Consider the following 27,999-nt stretch of genomic DNA (forward strand, 5'->3'; position numbering starts at 1 on the left):
GTCATGATAATGATGATACCGATGTTGAACGACGGGGCTAGCACCATCCTGTGGCTAACGTAGCGGTCACTTCTGGGTTTGCTTGTGTAGCGTGACACCACACCAGCCAGCAAGAGTAACTACACTCCACGACTTTTTTTTGCCCCTACCGGAAACTACCGCGCGCTTCCCTAACGCGTTTTGTCTAAATAAACTCTCTCTCTCTCTCTCTCTCTCTCTCTCTCTCTCTCTATATATATATATATATATATATATATATATATATATATATATATATATATATATATATATATATATATTAGGCCGCCCTGTCGGCGTGTATTCGCCCGGCATTGGCTCGTGGGTGATAAGCGATGCTGCCATGAAAGCGAAAAGTTGTCTATTCAAGAAAAGCGCACAATTTTAATTAAATGCCGTCTCCGCTGGCGAGAAAGAAGAATGTTGCCGCCTCGTACATCATATCAGCTAGGACCCTCTCAGCAATCTTGAGTGCGATAAAGAGCATCAAGGACGCAAGAAGGCACCCAGTCAGCATAAGTTGGTTCTTGTAACGCGTCAAGGAACTTAAAAGTGTCAAAAGAAAATAGTGATGCTTAAGTTACGTTTGTTAATACAAGAGGTAAGTGACCTTGCTTCTTTGGAACGCCGTGTAGTTCGTAAGCTCGTGCGAAAGCAGGATGCGCAACTCAGGCAGTTTTCCGCTGCGGAATCAACCCATGAAGGGTGAGTTCACCTGCAGTCATGTCTATCATTTTGGCTTCGTTTCTGCTTCATTCCCGCGAGCCTTAACTCGAAACATGCATGGAGCGAAAACGTGGATGTAACTAAAAAATGCGAACTTTTGTTAACTTCGTTACATCTAGGTTTAACTGTAGTCGAACTAGCTTCGGCCCTTAGTGAAATTTCTCTTAGCAGCGGTGCTGTTCCACGGCTGGCCCTGACGACAGTCTCGGCCAGTATTGTGTCGCGCTCTCTCTTGAGCACGTTTGAGTTTGGGGAAGAACGGTTTCTAGTGTAGAAAGAAATCATAAAAAAATGAAAACTGTCCTAGAGCCTTTATATCTCGATACAAGGCGGCTTATATTGCACGCACAAAAATGCCTTCCCAAGAATGCATTTGTGTTCAGAGGTGAAGACGACTTTAAGGCGTCAGTGTAAGCTTGGTATTTGTAAGCTGTTTTTTCGAGTTGCGTGTGGCACAGGAAGCATGACCATTTACGGAGGGAGTTCAAGTACAAAAAAAAAAAAACCGCTGTAACTCTTGTGCTATCGAAATCATCAGAAATGAACTATTTGACATTTAGCCGCTAAGACGGCTCTACCGTTATTCCGAGTTATTCACTTGTCACAATTGCACTTAAAAATGGATGTGACGAACCTCTATGTGACGAATTTCTGGATTTAACGAAATTTTTCAATTCCCCATGGCCGCCGCCCTTGAAACCAATTTGTGTGCGACCTGTATGTAACGGAGGCGTTGCGGTGATTAACCTTTGTAACAAACTCGCTGAGTTGATAAGTCATTGGTTTTTGCACTTTTACAGAAAAATCGGAGGGAGAAATGGACTATCTTTCGAATACTAGCACGAAGGCAACACTAACAAAAATGTCTAGAACTCCAAAAACAAAATTTGTTGCGATTTTGGAGCGGAGCGGCTGTCGTCATACCATGGCTAACGTAGCCCTCACTTTAGGATTTGCTTGTGTAGCGTGACCTGAGGTGGCAAGACTAATGACATTTCACTTAACTACACTTCATTGCAAACTACCGCGCTTTTCCACGTGTGAGTGCGGTGCCGGTTCGAGACTTTAGTTTTGAGGTGCTGTCGTGTAGTCGCGCGGCTCCAGTGCCATGTTGGGTATCGGCTCGTCGGTAATGAGTTCTGCTGGCAGAAAACAAAATGCTTTCTGTTGTCAAAAACAGCTCGCAATTTTAAATGCCGTCTCCACCCGGTACAGTATTACAGCTAGTAGCCTCTGAAAAATTGTGAGTGTGTAAAATCGCATCGTTCCCAAAATGGTGCCTTTACAGGATAAGTTTGTTTCTTAAAACACGTTTGGAACAAAATACAAATTACACCAACTTTCCGTAGGGGAACCCTGAGTAGTATGCGAAGCAGCCATGGGGTCAATTCAAGTGTCCATTAGTTTTCTGTTCGTCGTTTCCGTTAGGTTGTGGTATGTAGCTACCGTTATATTTACCGTTTGGTTTCCAGGGGAACTACCACGCTTTTCCCTTACCGGAACTACGAAATGGGAAATTGCGTTGACCCCATGGCGGCTTCGCGTACTACTCAGGGTTCCCCTACGGGAAGATGATGTAATTTTATTGGAGGTGGGTGGGGGGTGTTAGAGTGGACAGGCATTAAAAGAGAGAGAGAGAGAGAGAGATTGAGAGAGAGAGAGGCGCTGTACGTGGTATGAGTTTGTCTTTATTTAAGCATTATCATCATCGTGTTCAACGTAGGTGACGTCGAGCTGTGGTTGGCGGGCTTTGATTATGACCGCCTTATGGTATGTGAAATGTAAAGTCAAGGGCTGTTGTAGAGGATGAACCCTAAAGTTGCTGAAGATGACGTCGATGCACGTTCCCCGGATGGTTGTGGGCTGCTTGTAATCACGGCCCGCCGATACTCGCCGACGCACGCCGCTGCCGACGACGATGAAACGTCGAAGGCGCGTGAAGCGTGCTCGTCTCGTGCCGGCCCAGGAAGACACCGGCAACACTGTCGCTCCAGGAGCCTTTAGAGGGGAAGCGTGCTCCTCTCGTGGCCGCCCAGGAAGACACCGGCAACACTGTCGCTCCAGGAGCCGTTATAGGGTAAGACACTACCGGGCGTTGTGCAAGCCGAGCATGCGCAGGGGGGGTGCGGACGGCGCAACAACGACCAGGGAGGGACATAGCCCCGACAATGAGATGTTTCGCATCTAAAAGTGTCTAAAGGCAAGAGTGATAATTTCTTTACAATTGTCGATACGGGGGTAAGTGTCCTTGCTTCTTGGGAGCGTCGTGTAGTGCCTAAGTTCCTGCAAAAGCAGCAGGCGGAAATAACGCAGTTTTCCACTGGGTAATAAATAATTCAAGGGTGAGTGCACATCCCCTGATATCAAGACGTTTGGTTTTGTTTCTGCTTCATTCACGCGAGCCTTAACTAGAATCCTGCTTGTAACGAAAACCGGCATGCAGGAAAAAATGGCGAAGTTTCGTCAACTTCGTTACATTCAGGTTTAAGAGTACAGTAAAACCTCGCTATAACAAAACGGGATAAAGCGAAGTAACGTCTATCACGAAGCAAATGAAACTCCCATTGAAATTACCATAGACCTCCATGCATTTAGGACCTCGCTTTAACGAAGCTAAAATTTCCTCACAATGGTTATAACGAGCCATTTTTTGCCACAACGAGCTTCTACGGACCACTTCGGTACAAGTCAGATCAACGTCTTATATCGCGCGCTGTACGTCGCATCACGGATACACGGATTCAAAACCCCGCGCTAGCTATACGCCCCCAATTCACGCGCGTAAAATCAATGGCAGCAAGCGACTGGAGTCACGCACGAACGAGGGTGCACGTCTCCCTGGCTCCCGTAGGGTGCCTTGATATTCCTCTAGGCAACCTACCGTGAGGAGGCAGACCTGCTGCGGCGCTTCTTTGGCGCGCACGATGACGCCGAGGAGGCACTCGAGAGCCGGGCTGTAGCTGAAAAAACCACCATTCGGCTGAAAAAGACGCCACAAAAATCTATCGAGGACTTTTGCTCTGCGTCGTGAGCCGCGAGCTCGTGTGCTTTCGAATGATCACGGATGACCTGTTCGGCAGGAATGAAGTAAGGATTCTTTGCTGTTTTTTTTCTCTTGTTTTTTTATTGCTGTTTTCACGGGATGCTGTGAGTTTTGGTGGTGAGTACATCTTCTGTTGCATGTAAATTATTGGTAAAAATAGGCACTGGCTGTAACGAAGTAATGGTTATAACGAAGCAATTACGACTCTCTTTTCAACTGCGTTATTACGAGGTTTTACGGTACTTGGATGACAGTGAAGTTGTAGGCGTCGCACAATTACTTTCTGATGTTAATTTATGGCCGTCTATGGAGGAAATACCATTACAGAAAGCGGCTGTAACTGCAGCCTTACCAAAACTATCCGGAAACAAATTATGTGAAAATTAGCGGGTAAGACGACTTTAACATTACGCGCCACAGCTTCGCATGGTCTCCCCTCTTCACAGAATGGAAGGGCACTGACTTGTTTTTTTCTTTCTGTAGCTTTTACGTCATCGCTTAGTAATGTAAACATCACGGTAGAAATGAACACGTTTGCTGTAAGTCAGCCTTGTGTTGGGTTTTCAAGCGCTCCTCCCCGTTGTACTCGCTGTTTGTATGTTTGTATGTCTTGTTTATCGTTGACAACATTCGTCTGAAGACGCTTCACAGCCCCAAGCCACGACTTTATTCGCTGTCTCCTTTAGTGGGTGTTAGCACACTACTTGTTGCCGTGTTAGTTGTGTATTTTGTTCGTTCCGAGGTCCTCAGCTGTGTGTTTCAGTGGAACACCTCCCCCGTGAAGCGACTTGTCTTCTACAGCTACATGAATAATATATTCGTGCTTGCACGGCACTACAAATTTTTACACCACTTGAGCCTCGATTTTGTGATTCTAAATGTGTTGCCCAACGGTAAAAGGGACTTCGCAGGAAACTTAAATAAAGAACGAAATATAAAGACAAACACTAGCGCCATTTGCGAGCACTGAAGCACGCACGGCCCTTCCAAGGTAAAACTGGTCCCACTTAACCCCGTTTTCCCGCGCGAGCCGCGCGCGCGTTCCGCCACACGGCACGGGAGAAACAAACAAACAAACAAAAAAGCGCGCGAGAAAAGCGAAAGCGCGCGGAAACGAAAACGCTGCCGCGAGTTGACCTTGCAGCCGCTTCGAGTTGCTCGGGTTCTATCGTAGACAAACAAAGCAACGACATCGACCAGGGCACGCGCCACGCTCGCGACAAACGCCGCCAGTGATGGCCGCAAGCCTGTGATCACTCCCGCACACCGTAACGAAGTCAAGGATACCAGCCGAAAATAAAGCAAACAAGCAAGTATCATATGATTACACCTCACAGACAGCATAAAAGGCTCCGAGATAGACGCGCGACCTCTTGTTAACTGGCCTGGATAGTTTCCCTTTACAGCGGCGACATTTGTGAACATCTCAATTCAAGGTTAGCGCGAAGAGTCAGTTGATAGCACAGTGAGGACGCAGTGTGAAGGTCTTCACACCATCAAGGAGGTGTATGTTGCGCACGGGTGGAGGGAAGCGGGTGGTTGCACCAGCGGATTGTCCAATCGCAGCGGCTTATCACGTAACGCTGCCGTCTCGTCTCGATCGTCCTATGAACGAAAAAATTTGACTGAATAAAAAAAGTGCGCAAGGCTTGATCCTCGTTCTAAGCGCCCACGGTGCACCGTCTGAAAGCTGTCCGAGCTGGTTAGCTCCAGAGAATACTGACCGTGACAGGTTGCGTGTGTCACGCTGTCCAGACCGAGTGTCCCACCCCACCCCCGAGCGATGGAGTACGTGCGTCTGGTCATCGTTGCGTTCGTGGCGTTATGGAGTCGTCAAGGTGAGTTCGAGGTTCTGCCGTCGTTGAATAACGACGTCATGTCTTTAGTATTACCCGCTGTTTGCGATGCCTTATGATAAATATTACTGCTAAAAGGATTGCTTGACCACTTGTTCGATACAGATGTATTTTCAAAATTAGGTGTTTTCCTGCTGTGCCTTTTATCGAAGTGTTTTAGGGCAACCTAAAAAAACAAGTAGACCCTGGAGATGAACGCAAATTGACATCTGCTGAGTTATGAAGGTTACTCGACCAGGCGGTTGCTTTATAAGCCTTAACACCACGTGGATTAAAGAAGGGAGAAGCGTGGCTTTATACGGTGATAGAGTGGTACAGACTTGTTCCCTTGGTGGAGATACCAAGGTGGCAGTGTGGGCAAACGTGTTGCAAAAAAAGTGTTAGCTATTGCACTCTGTAAAGGTGGATAACCTAGAAAACGTGAGCCCGGCCTGCACGCGGCATACCGACTGCTACGTCAGAATAGAAGTGAAATTGAAAATAGTGAACACCAACTTGTATTTGGGACGGTACCGCCCCCCTCCCTCCTATAAGCTGGAGGAAACTAGACATGCAAGAGCTTGGAACACCGACAAAGACAGCGCGCGGCGAAGTAAGGCATGTAACCAAACTGTTGGGCAAGTTGGTGCGTTATGATCGAAAAATAGAGCTCGACTTGGACAACGACACAACGAAGAGCGACGGGACAAGCGCTTGTCCAACTAAGCCATGGCATATCCAAGTGATGAGACGTCCCACATGTGGGCGCGTACTTACTGTCAACTACTTACGTCCTGGCTGACGGCACACAGCTTTGCCTGCTGACAGACAAAGACATTTTCTTGGTCTGTATACTCCCCATATAGAACTGCATCCAGCATACTTCCTTTCAATGTGCGCGTTTTTGACTATTTATACCATATTGGCTTTTACTGACTGTTTCATATCATTAATAACTGGTATTTTCAGCTTTTAGTAATGCCGTCATCATCTGCCGCTTTTTAAAAAGGGGCCGTATGCACTCGATTTCGAGTTGTTCAGTATAGCCTATTATAGTCTGCCATAACCACCTTCACTTATTAATGATGGGCTTTACGCTCCCCTGAGTCCTTTGTAATCGAATTACACGCATCAGCCTATTTCTACCCACCCAACCCATCATCAAGTTTGGCTTAACATCATCCGAGCGCTGCTCTTTGACAGTCACACACACACACACACACACACACACACACACACACACACACACACACACACACACACACACACACACACACACACACACACACACACACACACACACACACACACACACACGCACGCACGCACGCACACACACACACACACACGCACGCACGCACGCACACACGCACACACACACACACGCACGCACGCACGCACGCACGCACACACACACAAGAGCACGCACACGTACACACACACGCATGCGCGTACACACACATGCATACAGACACAATTTTTCCCCAAATCTGAAAATACATGACACCCTGGAAATACAAGCTACGCTTAACATCGAACGTTTGTGGCATTGTACGTCCGCGTGTTCTATATAATAAATGCCTGCCGTAGCGTTCCAGCTGGTTTCAGTCGGGCTCTCTGCTTCCGGTTTACATTTTTGCACTGTCCGTGAAGTACTCTAAGGTCGTCAGGGGAGTAAATCTCGTTAAATACTCCACACCTTACCCCAAAACTACACAGTTTGAACGAAGGGATTTTAAGCCACACCGGCTACAGCGTTGAGATCCGCAATATTCCTAGACAGCCTCCTGCGACGCCATCTCGTGAATGAAGTGAGAAACTGCCTTGCCCCGCGCTCGCCTCGTTTCCATCGTTACCCGTCGGGTCGTGTTGCCTGCATAGGAAAGTTCCCTGAATGCTGTTCTTCGCGGTCACCAAACATGGTCGTCGTCTGGAGCAGTGATGTCCAGTGCGGGGAATTTTCCCCGTTTACAGGAATTTTCGGATGGAATTTTGGCCAAGAGGGAAAAGAAAATCTCTCGTAGATGGAGTGAAGTTTAGGCGTCACGGTGTAAAACAGGAAAAATTGAGTCAGTGAACCGGACCGTGCATCCTTTATTACAATCGTTTTCTTTTCAAAATTCCATTCAAACTTCGTCGGATTCATGTTCAAATATTCGCCGTCGTCTTTCGGCAAGCCGCAAGCATCCAAGGCATCTTCCAAACCTGTTCACAAGGAAGAAGGGAGCATATAGCGGCTGAAGGGCTGAAGACTGTTCGCATGTAATCCTGAGCAGTGCACAAAAAGTATTTCGGGTGCCCCTTGAACCATGTGCTTTCAACAGAAGATGCTGCAGCGAAAATTACCTCAACTAGCCAACAATGCCTCGTTATTTCTCACACGGGCAATTTTAACTTCGAGCTTAGACGGCCCATGCAGACAAAATGCAAGTTTGGTTCATTCGAATGATTGCCCCTTTAAATCATACTGGCACCACTTTTAACGCAGAATTCGCTAAAATAAGGTACATAAATAGGAAGATATAAAATGGCCATGTCACCTACTAGCTCATTTCCCGAAACAGAAGCGATGATGTCATATGTATGAGCTCTGCGATTGGCTCAGGCCGCATATTAGGCAGGGATTATCAGCTTGCTGAACGAGTTATTTTTACAGCAGTAAGAATGGTGGGGTAAGGAGTGGGAGTTACGAAAATACACGTAAACATAGAAGTACCGTTGCGTACTGCTGTTTTTACTGCGCGCACTATGCTTGTTTTAGCTGCGCGGCGCTTTCGGGTTGTCTGAGATGGCACTGACCGATTGCCGTAAGCGACGGTGTCTTGTGTAACCCGATCATGGAGTGAACACCATGTTTCTCAAAGCAATTATTTTTTACGTTAACAAAACCAAGCCATGTGAAAGGACGGTCAAAAACAAAGCAAAAGCAGAAAACGGGCCGACGCAGCATGGTAGCGCCTTCTAGGAGGACTGGCGGTAAACAAGGCTCCGCAGTCGGCTGCCGATCCCAGTGGCCCACTAGGTTTCGCTTGGAGACCCGTTCTGGTGATTTTATTTCAGACCTCACGAAAACGCACGATTTCTGGGAGAATCAAAATGTTAACCTAAATTGATTATTTATCAGTTACTAAATCATGGTTTGCTTCCGGACAAGCGCTGCGGCTATAAACACGAAACCTTTCAGATGAAAGAAAGTCATATTTTGTCTTCACGGCCCCTTTAAGTATGAGAAGTGAGCATGCTGTTCGGTACAAAACGTGAAATGCATCGTCAAATGCTGTCGAGCGGGAGATGCAGAGGTATTTATTTCACGCTGAAACTCCGATTCTCTGAACGGCGTCTGCATCTGGAAGGCTACGGAAAGTAGACATAGGTGGCGCTTGCTAACGCCCGAAACCGAACAGCAATACACGGAAAGAACTATCAGCTCGCAAAAAGAGAGTGCATGACAATTTCCATGAGAGTCTTCAGAAACCTGCGGGAAAGATGTCAAAATAGGGAATTTCAAACCTACAAATGGGAATTTTTCTTCCCAGTACGGAACATCTTTGGCACTGGAGCACACTGCGACAGTGCAATGTCTGCCGTCCTTAAACGCTATTATCTTAGTACTTAGTACTTTTCCTGGTATTTTTGGCGGCTAAAAAAGGGGCATCACCACTGAGGGTTGCCACAGCTGCGTTAGGTATTGCAATCAAACCATATTTCACCTACACAAATTGCGGGTTATCCTCGGCATAAAGGACATTGTACAAACAATGCCGCTCTCAGCAACGCGCGACTCGCAGACATCACCTGGCAACGACAGCGTCTACAGCAATGCCACGCCAATTTAACCAAAATGTTTCAAACTACGCGCTCATCCCCAATGTGCAGTGCGCTTAAGCAACCTCGTCATACACAACGACGCACAATTGGATGCCTTCTCCTCCGACTATTTGCATGCAGACCACATACTGCTTCGTGCTCGCCTGATGATCGGGAAGTATATGGTTTGAAACCAACCAGGGGAAGGAAGGAATAACATTTATTTAAAAACGGTCATAGCAGTCCACGTCGGCTTCCCGAAGAGTCGGTTCAAGAAGCCGTGGTCTTGAGCTGCCCGCTCCGCCATTTTTGTTAGCCAGAGCGGGACATCCAGGGTCGGGTTCGGCCGCAGGGACTGCCAGGGTGGTTCAAGTGTTAGTAGTGGCCACGGAGCTGGTCTGGGTATGTTGGGGCAGTCTAGCACCATGTGTTGCAGTGTGTTCGGTTCATCTTCGCAGTACTGGCATTGACGCTGGTAGATTCCTGGGTGTACCCCATGAAGTAAAGTTCCATGTTGACACGTGTTGGTTTGTAAGCGGCGCCAGGTGGTAGCTTGTTCCCGGCTGAGCTTGTGATGTGGAGCAAGCTATTGCTGTCGTTCTTTCCAATAGTGTTCGAGGAGGTACCGATATGTGTTAGGTATTGTCTCTCTGCCTTGAGTTGCTGGGACTGGAAAAGCGGTGGGAGGGAGTGCCCGGTGTATGTGCCCTCGGGCTGTGACATGGGCCTCTTGATTCCGCTGCACCACCGCGTGTCCTGGCGCCCAGACGATGTGGGGGTCTTGTAGCGGCTGGGGATGCGAGGTGAGTACATGCAGTGCGACGCTGCTGCTGATCCGCTCTTTATAATTGCGGCACGCTTGTTGAGAGTCTTATCAACGCTGGCTCAGTCACTGTTTCAGTCGCAGTTGTCACTGCTATAGCTACCGCCAGCTCCACCACCGCCGTGGAGTTGAGGGCTCGGGTGGATGCGGTTGTGACCTCTCCACCACGGGCATTAACCACACTGATGGCGAAGCTGTTGCACTGTGGGTATTTCGCGGCGTCCGTGTAGATGGCGACTCTGTTCTGTCGTGTTGTTAGTTGTGTCCGTAGATACGTGGCTCTTCCGCGGTGTCGCACTTGGTCGTATTCTGGGTGCATGTTGTGTGGAATGTTGAATGCGTAGATGGTTTCTCTGATGTGAGATGAGATGCGACGTGGTTGGTGTGGAGCATCTTTTACGGAGCAGCCAAGTAGGGTGAGAAGCACCCTTCCGGTGGGTGTTAGTTGTAGAAGGTTCATCTGCCTCGCTTGCTGTGTTTCTATTATAGCTCTTCCCAGGTGTTGTGAATTCCATGATAGAGAAGTTCGTCAATTGATGTTGTTGTGGGAAGTGGTAGTATCGATTTATATACCTTATGAATGAGAATATTTAATTTTTGCTTTCTGCAGTTTTGAGACCTATAGGTACAGCGTACCATGCGTTAGGCGGCTGTATACCACTGATTGTGTGATTTTTACGCTTTCCTTGTCCTTGCGCCCCGCCGATGGTTTGTCATTTTCCGAATAGGTGAATAAATTCATTAACGGGCGCCTGTAAGCGAAGTAGTTGTAGTCATATCCTGGATATCGTGGGTACCGCTGGGCCACCGAAAGTCATCTCGGGATCAGGGTCCTCAGGCGGAGGGCGCCCACGGGTCCGTTTGCGAAGAATCAATAGTTCTGATTTTTCCGCTGCGCGTTAAGCCAAGATCAAGCAAATTCTTTTTTTCCAGTTGCAGGTCCAGCGCTAACTCAGCTGACCTTTCATCTTACACGTGAAGGCATATGTCTTAAAAAATTATTTCTTTATATGTTTCCCTCATTATCTATCACTTGTTCATAAGTCTGGGTTATTGTTGTTGATGATGACGATGATGATGATGAGATCATGGTAATGTGAATGGCCAGAAAAACCAACGAATGAGGCATCAAATCATCTACGAACCGTGGCGCGAGTAGCCGAGGAATGCCTCATGTTAAGGTGTGTACATGCGCTCCCAGTTGTGATGATTCGTTCCGTAAAAGGCAAATACTGACTTAGATCACAAGTTCCATGACTGAATGACGGGCTGATTGGCTGACTGAATCATCAAAGCCCAGACCGAACAACCGGGCTTTGTAAAAGTAAATTCTAATATGCTCCTTTTCGCAGGACGCAGTGGCGCAATAAGGCGGGATTCATCGTAGTTTTGTTTATTCAAGCCTGAGAATGCTTGCACAATTTTCAGAAAATTCTCTAAGAAGGCTGTTTAATTTCTTCTTGCATCAGGACTTCACTCAGGCGAACGCATGAAATGAAAAATAAGCTGTCTCCCTACTTTACGCCATTAAGACATGTTGGAAGCAGAAACAACAGTCAAGAGCAGTTGCCTCGGGGTCAGTTCAGTGCTGGTAAGGAGGACCGCTAGCAAAGTTGCGTCCGGAAAGGTCTTGATTGATTGATTGTAGGGTTTAACGCGCCGACGCAACGCAGGCGATGAGGCGCGCCGTAGTGGAGGGCTCCGGATTAATTTTGACCACCTGGGGATCTTTAACGTGCGCCGAAATCTCGAAAACACGGGCGTTTTTGCTTTTCGCCTCCATCAGAAAAGCGGCCGCCGCGGCCGGGAATCGAACCCGCGACCTCGTGCTCAGCAGCGCAACGCCTTAGCCACTTAGCCACCGCGGCGGGTGACGGAAAGGTCCTGATGCTAGCGCACTAATTTTGTACGTGAATGTTTGTCGTCGTTGCAATTCACCAGTTTCCATACAAGTTGGCATCTAGCGCCTGATTCGTCGATCACCACCCCTACTACGACAGCGGAATTTCTTTTTTAACGTTTAAAATAGTCAAACTTTATAGGGGCTGCTGAACTTCGACATCCCGTATTCGCATCGAGTGTTTCGTGCGTCTCCACTAACAAATCCTTTTCTCATTGCAACATGAAGCCCTAATAAAACCTCGCGGTGTGAGTGTGTATGCAACAAGCATGGCCAACTGCTTCTTCGCGTATTTTTTCAGCTTGTGGCATATGCACCGATTCTAATTTTCTTCAGTGCCCGAGGAAGTTGTTCATAGTCCAGCTTGTTACAAGGGCCAAGAATGCCAATAAATACCCGCCGATTATTGGATCAGCTGGTAGAGGCTTTTGCCGAAAGATAAAAGGTGTTATTGCGCGCCGTTAAGGCGAACTACAGGATTGCTTGAGAAACAGGGTAAGAAAGGTTAAAGAGTTGGTGTAAGAGGAAGTGAGTTCTTGAATGGGAATGTTCTCGGTCGTGGTGGGTTCCGGGTGAAGTAGGAGTCCCGGGGTGTTCCTGTTAAGAAATGGGGAACACACACTTGTTAAAGGGGCCCTAAAGAATATATTCACGTTTCTTTTGTTAAAAAAGCTGTTTTATCCCGATAAAACAATATTAAATCTATCAGCACCTTTAAACAAATATTCCAGATATTAAAGAAAACGTATTCAACTGCGACGATTCCTTAGCCACTTTCCGGCAATTTTTCTATGACGTCACCTAACCTTGTGTAGGCTACTGGCGGCCGCCCTAGCCACCGCCAAAAAACAGGACTCGAAGATTGAAGTAAAGTGCCGTTGAACCGTATCACTTTAGTGCCAACGCGTAGTCAATATATCGATAAGGATGTAATAATGCAGAGCGTTCTTTCTCTGGTATCTAGCCACTCAGAAAAGTGTAACGCCCTGCATTTGAAACAAAAATGGAGATTTGGCTGAAGTAACACTTTTAATCGTTACAATTGCGTAAATACAGGTCGCGGTTGAACGTTCCGTAAAACTGGAAAAAAAGAAAAATATAAAAAACGTTTTCCCAAGAATGAGCTCATAAAATTAATAATATGCATCTTATACAATTAAAAAAAAGCGAAGAATACGTGAAAATTCCCGCAAAAGGACGTTGAAATCGCGAATAAAAAACAGCGCGAACGGACCAACTACGTAGTACACCTTGCACCTTCGAAAAAAAAACATAATTATTGAAGTAAAGGCACTAGTCGCCATAATAGTATATATTAACGTCATTGTCGAAAAGAAACAAAATAAAATTTAAAAATAATAAAGATTTCAACGCCTTTCGCTACTCATGCCCATATTTGGCTGCTCACGCTCTATACAACGAACTCACGCTCTATACAACGTCATAAGAATGTTACGCATTAGTAGAGAATTAACTGAATTGATGCCGACGTTTTTAGTGGTAGTTCATAACTTGTCACTCCGGCCCATATTCCGTAACTATGGTACGAAATTTGTACGTTTTTGAATATTTATTGTACTTTTTCGTTTATAAAATGTCTTTTGGAGCTGGACTGGCGCAGGGTGACTCTAGTTCATTCAATTAGAACAGTTGTGTTTTATGTTCATGGTCCCTTTAAAACAAAATATGATTTCACATCGCGTTAGTAAAAGCCTTTGCTGATGTGCACATGCTGGCATGCAGTTATTTTCGGTACACCTTTTGTCTCGGTGAAACTTCGCAGGTTGCGTGAGGGGACAGTTCCTGGAAGATTCCAGTTGCAGCGATGACGTCATTGACGCCTGCGGTACGGATTTCATCGTCTTTGCCAAGAGCCCAACGATACCCGACACGCCGGAGAAACTGGCCGAGAGTTGCAAGTGCGTATCAATTTAATCGAAAGCCCACAAAAACTTGTACAAAGTGCAGCACCACATGCTTAAGATGTTGTCGGAATTAGAACTCACCCGCCGCGGTGGCTCGGTGGTTAAGGCTTTGCGCTGCTCAGCACGAAGTTGCAGGTTCGATTCCCGCCCGCGGCGGCCGCTTTTCTGATGGAGGGGAAAAGCAAAAAACGGCCGTGTGTACGAGATTTCGGGGCACGTTAAAGATCGCCAGGTGGTCAAAACTAATCCGGAGCCCTAAACTACGGCGCGCGTCATCGCCTGCGTTGCGTCGGCGCGTTAAACCCCAGAATCAATCAATCAATTAGAACTCGCCGAAGGTATTACTGCGACTAGACTTTCCCGATCGCTAGGAAAGTGCGCGGATACCTGAGATCTTTTCATCATGCACTTCCCAAAAAAAGGGTCGTCACACTTATTAACAGAACACTAACCACTTACTTGTCACAGTATCCACTAGGTATATAGCGCTTTTACTAACTGGCCATGCATAAAACAGTAAAAAGCTACGCGTGACAATGTGGATCGGGTGAGCGTTCAGCACGACGTATACACATTCTAATCGCACATATCCCACTTAGACAAGACATAAATTGAGCAAGAAAACCAACGGAATGCACGATGAGATGAATTGAAACTAGTGACCTTGAAATTATATCGACCATTCTTGCTTTGTGGCCAGTAGCGGAAAGTCCTCTGATAGGGTGAGTGGGCTACTCGCAGAAATCAAATCTTTTAGCGACAATTTTAGAAATATGCGTTTAGTTGTGAGCGTATACAAGTCAGCACGCGGATTTTCAAAAACGTTTTAAACGCGATTTGCAGTGGAAAAAGTGCTGTAGTTATTATGCTCAATATTTCATATAATTTTGTTACTATCGGGGCTGTTAGTATCAAACATGCAGTAGTTACTAAATGCAAGGTCTAGAATAGTAACTATAGCATTTAGGATCCATACTTAGTGGCGGCACTTGCGTACCGTTCTGGGGGTAGTAATGTTTGTAAGGAGTTAGTAAATGAAACCCGTTACTACCTTTGACTAGCACTTTTTTAAGTGTGTGAAGCGTTAGTGATCAATCGCCTTCTTTTGCACAGATAGAGTCTTTTAATCTTCTGCTAAATTCTCTGCTTAAGCTTGTTTTTTCAAAGTTTCCTCTGTTTCTTTGCGCTAATTTGTGGAACCGTTATACCCGCCCTCCAGAACACACGACCTCCAGAATACGCGTCTGGTGCGATGACCACTACTTTACCGGAGGGGCTATTTTCCCCTCCACTTTCTTGAACAATTATCACAACGTAATTGTTTTTTGTGCTTGAGGGTGGCAGCCAGCGCCACGCCGAGCGCTCGGGGTGAAGGGGACCTTCTTCCCCCCCTTCCTCCCCCTTTCCCCCTCCTCCCCCCCCCCCCCCCCCCCCGCCGTGAGTCAAGCGTCTACGACATGGTCGAACAGCGTTTAACCCTCTTAATCTACCTAAGGCAGCAAGACTGCCAGCCAGAACACAGACCCTCGCTATGGATATAGCAAATTTTAATGGGAAATGAGCCACTCGTTGAATGAAGACAGAAATAAGTGTTGGCCGAGAAGAAAACCTCGGAAAGAAAGGGGATATTGTGGTAGGTAATTGAAAGATACAAAGAATTTGGAACGACAGAAAGAAAGTGGATAAGAAATGCCCGCTGGGTGGGATCCGAACCCACGACATCCAAAATTCGCCTATGGTGCGATGACCACAACGCTACCGGCGGGGCTATTTTCCCCTCCACTTCCTGGGGTATTTATGTTAAGGTATTTTTGTTTCCTGCGCTTGGGGGTGGTGCCAGCGCCACTCGGACTACTAGGGTTGAAGGGGACCTTCTTTTTAACCCCCCGGCCGTGACTCGAGTGTATATGACATGTCGAGAGTGGTCGACCACAATTGAACCCTCTTAAAAGAGCCAGGAAGACGAAACACAACTTTTGGTTCATTCAAAAGACGGCCTTGTTAGAATCATACTGACGGCAGCTTTAACGTAAACTTCGCTCAAATAAGCTATATAATTAGGAAAAAAGGGAATGGCCATGCGACACACTCGATCATTTCCCGAAACAGAACCTATGAGGTTATACCAGCCTGCTCTGCGATTGGCGGAGTCCGGCAAAAGCAAACGCAAATTAGGCTGAGCTTATTATAAGCCTGCAGAACGAGCTATTTGCGCTTAAATTTAGGGCACATTCTTTTTAAAGCTGGAAGAATGGTTGGACAAACCGTGGGAATTACGAAAGCACAATAAACATAGTAGTACTAATGCATACTGCTGATGGTACTGCGCGCTCTATGCTTGGTTTGGCTGCTCAGCACGCGCGGCTTTGGGGTTGTCTCAGACGACACTGGCCGATTGACGCAAGCAACGGTGTCTTACGTGACCATATTTGTCGAGTGAGGATCACGAAACTATTATTTTCTTCCAGAACAAAAACAAGCCAGGCTTAAATACGACTTGCTGCGGTATGGTGGCGCCATCCTTGGTTCAATAACGTAAACAAACAGTCGAACCCCCCGTAGAGTACCTCAAGGGCAGCGCCGCCGTACAGTGTGGAGACACCCTTTGAATGGTCCCGTGCCGCCGCAATCGGGTCAACGTGCTCAAAGCGTTGTTCTTTTCGTTTCCCACAAGACCCAGCAAAGCGAAACACATAAGATGATTCAAACTTCGCCAGTAAACCGCGTTGCGGCGATAATTTTAGCATGGTTTTGATACAATGACTTGTTTCGGTGGCGAGAGAGTGACCCAAAATGGCGTAATGAGCGTATACGTGTCTCCACCCCATAAATAAAAACTTTTAGATGCAGAGTATCTGATTCACTCGTCTTGTTCCTCCGGCGTCGCCGTCGTTGTCGTCGTCCTCGTAGTCGTCGTAGGCGTTGTCCACCCCTCCCCCATTCTCTTCGCCGCGCCAGCTGCGCTCTCCGCCGCTCACCCCCTCTCCTCTCCGACAGCGAACACTCTCTCGTGAGGGGCATTGGCTTGGCTTGGCTTGGCGTGGCTTGGATTGGACTGGATTTGGATTGGATTGGATTAAAGTGGATTGTGTTGGATTGTGTTGCGTCATATCCGCGGCAGCTGAGGCCGGCGCATGTGCAGTACTCTCTCTTCCGCGGTTTCCTCTCCTTCGGGCGCGCTGCGCATATAACCGGTGTGCCGTTCTCCGGTGAAGCAACATCCACACTTGGCTCAAACACCTAGAGTTCACGCCCCTTTACAAGTACGCCAATGTCGTCACCGACTGGGACCGGCTTACTCGGTCCCCTCAACGTTATGCGCGCTATAAAACGCGGTCCCTTCGCCGCTCATCCTATGCGGCGCATCTACACAGGGGTTCCCGCGAGGGGAGGTGGGAGTTTTTTCTTTCCTCTATACTCCACCCTGTACGGCGGACGCGTGAATAAAGGTACCCTAGGTTGCAGAGGGGTCCGTTCCTGTGATGTCATTGGAAACCACGAAAACACACGATTTAGTGGCAAAATCAAAATTTTAGCTTAAATTAAATAATTTCTCAGTGAATAAAGGATCTTTTGTATCCAGAAAAGTGCTGGGAGCACTATAAAAGACGAAATCTTTCGAATAAAACAAACTTGTACTGTGTAATCGTGGCTCCATTACTTTGTATTCATGGCTACTTGTATTCATGGCTACTTTGCATTCATGGCTTCATTACTATGGCACCAAGACTGCCAGAACAGAGGCCCTCAGAACAGAGACCGAACCAGAATGAGAAATGAGGGGCTCGTTGAATTAAGAGAGAAATAAGGGTTGGCAGTCAATAAAACCTCGGAAAGCAATGGGGAGAGTGTGGTAGGTCATTGAAACAGAAAAAAGAATTTCGAAAGACAGAAAGATAGCGGAGAAAAAATGTACGCTTGTTGGGATCCGAACCCACGACCTCCAGAGTACGCGTCTGGTGCGACGACCACTACGATACAGGCGGGGCTAGTTTCCCCTCCACTTTCTGAGGTATTAATATTAAGGTATTTTTCCTCTGCTTGGGGGTGGTAGCCACACAGGCTTCACTAAACCAAGTTTGACCAGAAGTCTAGACATTAGGCTCTGGGTAGAAAAGCTGCAGTACCATTGTTAGCTTTGATACTCTCTCCTCGTAATCGATTTGTGCATGCGAGCGTATGTGATTGCTTTCCTCTTGCCTTCCTTTTTGTGTATTGCGGTTTTCTATTATTCCTTGCTGACCGCCTCGCCCTTCCCTGAACCGGTACACGTGCCGACCAGACGTGTACCTCCAGGTGCGCGTCATGCGCGTGCACCTGCCTTCTATTATCTTTCTTTTATCACTTGTTTGGCGCTGTCTTTTTTTTTTCTCTCCTTTTCTTTTTTTCTTGCTTTTTTCTGCTCTTTGTACACGAGTGTACACTCATTTCCTGTCGAAACTGCCTGTCTGACTGCTTTGGGGCCCAACCCTTACCTCCCACCAAAAGAAGGCAAGTTTAGCACTCTCATGTTTCAATCACCTGACTCTGATTCTTAGAACGGATGTGTATGGCCAGATGTGCGCCTTTTGTGTGCATGGGCATATCTTCTTTGGACCTCTCTCTTGCCCCCAGTTGCCTCGGGACACTGAAAATACCAATTACCTTGTTAATTTCTTTTTCTTCGTACTTCTTTCGCATGTCGCTTCCAGGTGACTGTAATTTCGTTATTATCTTTTTTATGCCATGTCAAATGCGTGCAAGGGCATATTTTGTTTTCACCCCTCTCTTTTCCCCTTGTTGCCAAGGGGGAAAGTGTAATTACCTTTCTAGAATATTTTTTTTCTTTTTCGTTATGTTTCTTCTTTTTCAATTCTTGTTTTCTTATGTTCGTTCCACGTGACTGGGATTTTTTTGCCGATGTTAAATGCGTGCATGGGCATATCTTGTTTGGTGTAGGTGGCACATTTTTAGGGTGGTGTTAAAATCTCAAAGAAATCAATATTTCACTTTCTTTGCGATCAGAGTGACTTTGAAGAGCGGCCACAAGCTGTTGCTCTCGACGCTGTTGCTGTTCGAGTCGTTTCGTGGGCCGCGTGGGTCACCACTGCCAGCGTGTGTGCGGAGCGTGCTCGAGAGCATAAAACACTTCATGATTTCCGACATTATCCATTTCTTGTGAACAAAACATGAAATCGAGAAAGATAGCTCAGCGATCATCGTAGCTAACAATATGCTGGCAGGGAACACGAACCGCAGCTTTCGCTTATGCCGGGTTCGTTCGGATACTTCAGCATACGCCACCATACTCAAGTTGTTTGCGGGCAGCCTGCCACAGTCAATAGGGTCAAAAAGTGCTTAGGTGGTCACATAACACTTCACACACTGAGAACTAATGCTAATGTCAAGAATTAACACGAACATGTATTCAGAAAGCGCGTAATAAACGGAATGCCACTCGCTGCAAGCCAACTCCACAGCATGATCGGAATGGGATCCCCATGACTGACGCCAAAACGATCGCAGCGCCAGCCTCTCCAGTGATGGCGCTCGCGGCGAATAACATGGGAGGTCAAATGGCATGGAAAGGAAATGCACATAGACAAACATTTTCTTGGTGGAACTTGACTTGACAGCCTACGCATGTCAATGTGGGCTGAGATTCTGGAAGAGGGCTTCGTTAAATTGTTTTTTTTTTGTTTTTGGAAATCTGGAAGCCTGTTTTACAAAACGAATGGTAACAAAGTACCGAAACAGAAGTTTGAACCGGAATGTTGAAACAGAAAACACCCTCCAGGCGGTCTTTTATATAACTCACATTCTTGTAGCAGACATTGCTTTTGTCTCTGTTACGCCCTTACCTTCCATAATGCCGCAAGCTGCGGTGGGTACTAAATTAATAAATAAATATGCAGAATATAAAAGGCCACAGAAAATATTCGTCCTAAACATAAAAAGTGGAACAGCTCTTTCGCTTTCAGCAGCGAAGCCGTCGTTTCCTGTCAGCATGCTCTTCATCTAGCCTCCTTCTTGATTTTGCAGGCGTGAGCTGAAGGGTGCTGTCTGTGCCAAGGAATACGTTATGCGGTGTTTAGTGGGATTCATACGTGGCGCCGCCCTAATTACAGTCGGCGCCGTCATTGAAGAACTCGAGGGCAAGTGCGACACGTCACATCCTGCTCACAAACGTAAGTTTGTTTATTTGATTGATTGTATGGTTTTGCGCGCCGACGCAACGCAGGCGATGAGGCGTGCCGTAGGGGAGGGCTCCGGAATAATTTTGACCACCTGGGGATCTTTAGCGTGCGCCGAAATCTTGTATACAAGGGCGGTTTTGCTTTTCGCCTCAATCATAACAGCGGCTGCAAAGGCGGGGAATGGAACCCGCGTCCTCGTGCTCAGCAGCAGAAAACGTAATATCGCCAAAATATGTTTAAAATAGTTAGATGCACTCTGATTCAGCGGTCGTCCGTAGCTGCGAGCAGTTTTTATCAGTAGCTATAGGAGGTCATGTATTCATCAAGGCATCGCCGTGGTGACCCAGTGGCTTAGGCGTTCTGCTGCTGGGTGCAGGGACGCGGGTTGAATTTCCACCTTGGTGGATGCTTTTCAATTGCAGGCAAAAAGTGAGACTCCCGGTGTGTCCATATTTTGGCGTACGTTAACAATCCCCAGGTGGTTAAAATTAACCCGGAGCCCTCAACTATACGGCGTGCTGTGTAGCCCACGTGTGCCATCGGCGGTTTAAGGGACTGTCACAAAGCTAGATGCCAAGGTTGTCCTCTCCCACGAGTGTCAACCCAGGCCATCAAATCGTAAACAACAGAACATTGCTAGCATTGCCTATGCGGGGACCTGGTCCTAACGAAAACAAAGCGGCATTTGTCTCGCGACGAATAGATAAAGGACTCATCAAAACCACAATGCATGCGTCGCCCAAAGGTATAGACGTGAAAGAGCAATGCGAAAGGCTGATCTCATTTCAGAAATCCTCTCTCCAACGCTGAAAGTTTTTTCGCTCAGGCGTGTCGTCACTCAGATTTTTGTGTGTGTGTGTTCGGGTTCGTGCTCTTACGGAAACATTTGAACACTTTGCCACAGCTTGGAACACCGCAGTCGATTTCCGAGAAGAGGTCTGGCCAAAACATAGACAATATTTGCGGCTCAGAAAAAGAATTTCGTTTCTTGCTGGTGTGTTTTTAGCGCCCGTCACGCCTCACACGTCACACCCTCTCGTGAAAAGAGGGTGTGAGGGGTACATATTTTCGGAGCTGGAAACGCGAGTACTGAAAGTCATTATGTTTCAGGATACCTTCCTCGCAGCTTATGTCCTACTCACAAACCAGTAGTGTTAAGGCACATCTTTTAAACAGAGGTACACGTGCTTGAACTCGGACTAAATGGGTACACATGACTTCTTCAATAACAGCGCAGAGCCTAGGACCAAAACGCTTCTGTTTATCACCTCTTTGGCCCTTGTTTCTGCGCGTTTCTTAAAGAAGCACGTATATTGCCAACACAATGCAGAATAATGAAATAGAAGAGCTCTCACCCTCACAGAAAAGCCATTCAGCTTTTTCGAATAATTAAACCTAGTGCTATATACCGTACGTTAGGCTTTGTAAAGCGTAGATTGTTGAGGGGTAAAAAAAATTCTGTTACTGCCCAGACTGAAGCGGTACTTTTCAATTTGCTAGAATAGAGTTCTTCGAAAGAGGAGCAGTTAGGCCAAATTTCAGGCGGCCCAAAATAAGCAGGAAAGGAGCAATCAGCGAAGTATGGCCTAAGAAAAGCTCTTAACTCTTTGTTTTTACATGTTCCGATGGCAGGTTACTTTCAGCATGTCAAATGCATGAACAAGGCTGGAGAAGAAATCCACGGATGCGTAAAGACATTCCAGAAGCATCTGTACATGACTGCCGTGAAAGCACCCCGCAAGCTCAAGATTGCGTACGCATGCTGGTGAGAATTTTTTCCTTTGAACTGTGGATAAGACCCTGAAGCGTCAGCCTGGAAGCAGTGATGCTTCTAGGTTCGTATTAAAAAAACTAAAGTGTCCAGATTCAAGCTAACAATGTGACCAAAATATTTTTTGGCGCAGTAAGCCTAACGAGTAGCTACTTCACAACGAACTATTCCGCACATACACAACTCCTTCTGCTTTTGTCTTTCACGTTCCAAGACAGCGAGCAGTACTACGTTACAGGAGTACCAGAGTTAACGGGGCTCTAAAATTACCAACCTGTTTACGACACATTTCATCGGACGGCATTTGTGTCTTTCAACGAAACCAATGAGACACTTTGACGGAAGCGGTAATCTGCAGATTTAAGCTAATCGCGGGACGAATTTCTATTTAAGCTAAATGGGCCCCAGGTCTTATTTGCAATTAAAAATGTTGGCACTTGGGAATTACTTCAACAGGCAGACTGGTGACATTTTACGCCACAGATTGTTCCAGAAACAGAGTTCCGCGGAACGGGCATCTCACTGTTCTACTTATGCGTTGTATCGTTCGGCTCTACCGTTCCGCGAGCTACAGTAACTCTTGTTCTCAAGGTGGCAATTTACGGAGGTAGCGTCGTGGTAACGCACACGGTTCAAAATCTGGGGACTCGGAATTAATTATTTCCGTAGCAACTCAAAGCGTTTTCATTGTATCCCACTCTTTGCGAAGTCTCCCTTCTCCGCTTCCCAGCAAGGACATTGTTACGCTATGCATTTGTACAAACATTTATGATTTGCGAAAGCAACACATTTATTCGTGATAATAGCGCAGATTCAGATATTTGCTCGAACGGAATTTTCAAAAACCGAGAAGTACAAAAATTGAAAAAAAAAAAATTAGCCTTTTACATGAGTGAACTTGCGAAATAAAAAAAAATAGGCGTCTTATATATCTGCTCCAAAAAACGAAGACTACACTGAGACAGCTAGGGAAAGGCCGTTAGAAGTATGAGTGAAACAATAGCGAAAATGAGTAAACCGTGTAATGCCTTTCGTTTTTACGAAAATGCAGAATTGCTAAAAGTACTCTATTTAGTCGTTACAGTAGCGTAAACGAAGATAATTTGTCGAACGGAATTTCGAAGGAACAAATAATTACAACACTATAACAACAAAAAACGCAAACATTATCTTTTAAACAAAATAAAAGGTATGCATCCAAGAAATGTCCACCAGAAAACGAATACTAAAATAAATATTCTGGAAAAGAAAGCAAAAGCACAAATAATACTACGTATAAAATTATCACCAAAACGGCCAACCGGGTTATACTACTTGGATCTGCGGAAAGATGCATAATTAATTAAATAAAGGCACTTAACCTTTATAATAGTTTGAATGAACATCATTGGCCGAAAGAAATAAAAACGTTACTTGTAGCGTATCGAATAGCGGAACGTATTTGGCTATTAGCCAGATGTGGGTGCATAGAAACCACAATTTCCACAAGCGGAGTAAGAATGCTAGGCATTACCAGACAATTGCCTGAATTCGCGCATATTTTTTTACTACTCTTTGCTGTGGCGGCCATTTTCTGCACCGTTCAACAACTACAACAATAATGGCCGTTTCCCACCCTAGAGGGGCAGTTAAGGCTCTCCGTTTTAAAAAACCGTTATGCAAGGGGTCCGAGCCAAATTGGTACCAGATAGAAAGAGTTGACCACCCGCTTCACAAAAATTAACAAACACATCTGGAGCTAAAGACATACATGCAGCGATGGGGAATGTGGGTGAAGAGGACGTTCTAAATATGCCATGGTTTCTAACTTCGCCCATAGAAACATCTCTTCTTTTATCTACTTGGCAAATAGCCACCGTGTACACCTAATGTGGCTCCCCCCGGGGAATAAGTCACACATCTCCAATAAGGCTGTACTATACGTTTATGTGTAACGTGAAGACGTAATAACATTCATTACAACGCGGGTCATAACGCTAATTAGTGACTACTCCAAGCGATTCCTAATGCTGACAAATAATTTCCATTGTGTGCTGAGCAATCAGTTCAAGGCAAGCGAAGAAGCCTCGTAAGGTATAACGTAAACGATGTTTCTCCTTGGTTAATGAATTAAGCTTTCGTGACTGCCGCCAATTATGATTATAACTACGCGGACCAGTCTCTTTTCCTCACCAGACTTCGTTCACAGTCTCACGGTCAACATAAAAAAGGTTTGACACGCAACACCGGCAGAATAAATTATCGAGCTCGTTAATCGTGTCTGGTTTCCCCTACGGAGAAATCGTCGAAGCGTGGCCGCGCTTGGAGCAATGCCAACCGACGGCGCCGCAGCGCATTTTTTATTACTCTGTGCGTCGACAGGCTACTTCTGAGCGCCTCTATTTACTCGTCATTTGGGCGGCACGTGTGTTGGCATTGCGGGTGTTGTGGTTTGAGTAAGAATAAATAAACACGTGATTGAGATATTCTCGGAAAGCGGTGCCGTTGACTTGTCCTTGCGCAACAGGGACGATGGATATTTCGCAAGCTAGCTCCGGCATTAAGCCCATCCGTGTGCGCGGAGACGTGAAAAAATGTTGCTCCATGGGGTGTCGAACCGTGTTGGTGTATCCAGAATAAAAAAAAACCACTATGCGCTCTGAGAGAATCCTGTAATTTTGCTGCACCACAAGGCAGTCGATTGACCAGTTCGTACTACCGAGAATAAAATTTTGGTGAATGCCGATGCCGTACGTACAGTAAGACTCATGGTATTGTATAAAACTGATCTTTAAATCACCCATGGTGTAGGATAAGGTAAGGAGTGGCATTCAAGCCCGATTCATAGGACAGGAGCACGTGGACAGCAAACGAGATTCCGATCGTCGTGAATGCACGATAATTGTGGAAGAAGACAAGCACTTGTGCCTGCAAAATATAGCCTCTCGTAGGTAACGTCGTTATCCTCATATATCATCCTGACAAGCCTCGCGTGTCATCCTATTTATTCTACAACCGTATACACGGATGCATCATGGCTCCACGTCAGAGCAGCTGCTTACTCAATTAATTGAAAAAAAAAGCGACACTTAGTTACACACACCCAGAGTTACTCAATATGCACAGTTGCGAAACTCCGCTTCCGAATACGGGCGGCGCTAGGCCCCCTGCTCCGTTGAAGCTGAGGGGCAAGTCGGCGCGCGCGGCACCTAAGAGATGTAAACGAAACTTCGCTGAGCTATTATAATTCAACTTTTTTTGTAAAATAAAGCTTGTTTTTTAGATTAAAATACATTAATTACGTTAAATGTACTTGTGTTTTTGCGGCTTTTCTTTTTATGTCTTACGGCTGCAGCCGCAAGCACTTGAGTACTACTTCAACGTCCTGCCAAAAGACGACAGGCTAGTCATTGCCTCGTGCTTGTCCCGGCGCAGGGGGGCAACAGATGACCGGCTTTTGCTACATGGGGCCTATGGGGAGTTTCGCAACTGTACGTATCCAAACCTCTGACACACACCCTTGGTTTGTTCACTCATCCCCTTGCTACTGCTACTCTAGAGGGCCTGTAAAAAATTAGCAGTGGCTTAGCTTGGGTATGCCAGGATATACGTAGCGTGAGCTACGGTTCAGCTTGTTATTCTTAGGTTTTTTGGTTGTCTAGGATTAGCGGATTATCATGCTTACTGCTGCTAAAACGATTTCTAATCCAATCGAATTCGATGCAATCGAATCCAATCCAATCCAGTCCAGTCCAGTCTAGTCCAATCCAGTCCAGTCCAGTCTAGTCCAATCCAGTCCAGTCTCTGCTCCTCGCGCATGCGCAGCACGGCTCTCCAGGAGCCAAGCGAAAGGGCTATCAAGCGTCTCCGGTGCAGCGTCACACTTGGCTACTGCGCAACGTACGGAGGCGTACAGCTGGGCTCACGCCGGCGCCACTGCGTTTGGCGTGGCTATGACGTCACTCCTCTGGAATGCGCACACCGGCGAATGTGCCGACCCAATTCTCTACACAACCGTACTCCACTTGGATTGAATCCAATACAATTCAATTTATTCCAATCCAATTCAATCAAAACCAAATCCAAATCCAATTCAATCCAATCCAATCCAATGCTCCTCATGCTTGCGCAGCACAGCCCTTCAAGGTGCACGCGAAACTGCTCAACCTCGGCCAGTCTAGCTACGCTAAAATAATCACACGTATTCAAGACCTCTGCTCAGACCCCCATAAACCCTCAGGATGTACCATGTATACAATTTTAATGTATTATAATTTAACACTCCGCACTCCCACGGGTAGGATTTCTGAATAACTACAGAATGATCTACATGAAGCTGCCACAAAACTACGTCCCCGACTGTTGCATTGAGGTGGATATTTTGGTCACACTGGAAACCCAGGTAATGAGGTGGGCATCGCTCAGCCAGCGAACTTCAGCTCCGGTCGCCTGAGACCACCTGGCCTTGTTTACCTACGTGGGACGCTACTCTCCACTACAAACAAAAGACAAAGCTTCCCTATGAATACATCAGAAAAACTCTCCGTAAACTTCCTGTTCCGGAAAAATCTCTCCCTACCAGGCGTTCTTCGACGAATGCACATGTAGGCGTTCTTCGACGCCTGCACTGAAATAACTTCGTTACCCCTGGACGTTCCTTTCTCTACCGTATCCGGCACACCGCGCATTGGCCCAAATAACCAGCATCATGCGCATCTTTGGAACACTGTATTTTCTCCTGGCCCGTTGCAATTCACTGCCCACATTTTCCCCACCCTCCTGCTTCAAGATGGCGGGCTTGGCTAGTCTCGGACCAGCTGACGGACCAGTTCCCTTTGGTGAACCTGGCCCTATACATCCCCGACACTCAACGTTACCTTGCAAAAAAATTCCCGCGCCTTCCCGAGAGGGGAACACGAGTAAATGCAGAGCATTGGGGGTCGTTAACGCCGCGTAAAGTCGCGTTAGGGTGGGTAGTTGGGTCGTAGTTGCGTTGGTGTTGGTTTTGGGTAGAGAGAGGAGAGTAAAGTCGCGTTAGGGTGGAGCGAGCGCCAACCAAGGAAGGAAGGAGCAACGCAGTGACTGAAGCACGAGCGACCGCTAGCCACATTATATTTGCAGCGCGCGCAGTAGAGGGAGAGCAGTGCGGGAGGGAGAGCGCGCATGCGCAAGCAGCGCGCGCTCTTCCACGCCCCACCGCGCTGCTATCACGCACATGTTACGCCGAGACCGCGACGGAGCGAACGGGCTGACTACGACGCATGCGCGCGCCAGCTGCTGTTGAGAGAGAGGAGGGAAGAAGGAGATGCGCACCTGCTGCGGACGCGGAGCTGTGGACGCCGTCCGACGCAGGAAGAGGCGAGGCTAAGAAATGCTCTGCATTTAAAAAAGGGTTTCACGCCTCCCCTTATTGTATTCTACGGGCGCAATAGTTTTAGTGGTGCTATATCATGACTGGTTATTATGTATTCAGCGAAAATGTGTTGGGTTCGGTTCGGTTACATTTTTCCGAAAAATGGCGTATGAAAGTTCATTTGACTTTTTTTGCGTTGGTGTAATGTTATTTCATGAATAAACGGTTGATGACACCTCCCCTCTGTTTCTTTTCTAGCATAATACATAATACTACAGTTTAGTGAGACCTCTAAATTATGATCCTTGCAGAAATTCGGCTGTGGGCAGTTTAAAAACACCACTTTTTTATTATCGGCCGCACTGCTCACTCTTTTGTTTCTTTAGTGGAACCCGTGTGACAGAAAGGGGGACATAGTGAAGAGTAAATATTGACGGCTGCTGTTATCGTCTACGTTTACTATGAAGGAAGTGTAAATACACATGTATATACCAAAAAAAAAAAGGCTCCGAGAAAGCTGCAAATGTCGTCAATGACGGTAGTCTTCTGCCGCTCCGGCCAAGTGGATGATTCCTTTCTTTCCGCCCATCTCTCACGCTCTTCCCGCTCGCGTTTCGCTACACTCGCGATAAATACGGGTGAT

At 46.6% G+C, this 27,999-nt stretch overlaps 1 protein-coding gene across 1 annotated transcript in view; it reads left to right on the forward strand.

Annotated features, from left to right (window-relative positions):
* Positions 1–5,330: 5,330 nt before the first annotated feature.
* LOC144149792 (uncharacterized) overlaps positions 5,331–27,999 on the forward strand; it is a 29,033-nt gene continuing 6,364 nt past the window's right edge. Inside the window, exons 1-4 of the mRNA XM_077681433.1 lie at positions 5,331–5,625; positions 13,936–14,071; positions 20,099–20,244; positions 21,886–22,018. Coding sequence (XP_077537559.1) covers positions 5,571–5,625; positions 13,936–14,071; positions 20,099–20,244; positions 21,886–22,018 — 470 coding nt within the window. The 5' untranslated portion in view covers positions 5,331–5,570. The remainder of the gene's footprint in view (positions 5,626–13,935; positions 14,072–20,098; positions 20,245–21,885; positions 22,019–27,999) is intronic.

Source organism: Haemaphysalis longicornis, unplaced genomic scaffold (genome assembly GCF_048455015.1).
Source record: "Haemaphysalis longicornis isolate Haplotype H1 unplaced genomic scaffold, Haemaphysalis longicornis Haplotype H1 scaffold_8, whole genome shotgun sequence".
In the NCBI taxonomy this organism is placed as follows: Eukaryota; Metazoa; Arthropoda; class Arachnida; order Ixodida; family Ixodidae; genus Haemaphysalis; species Haemaphysalis longicornis.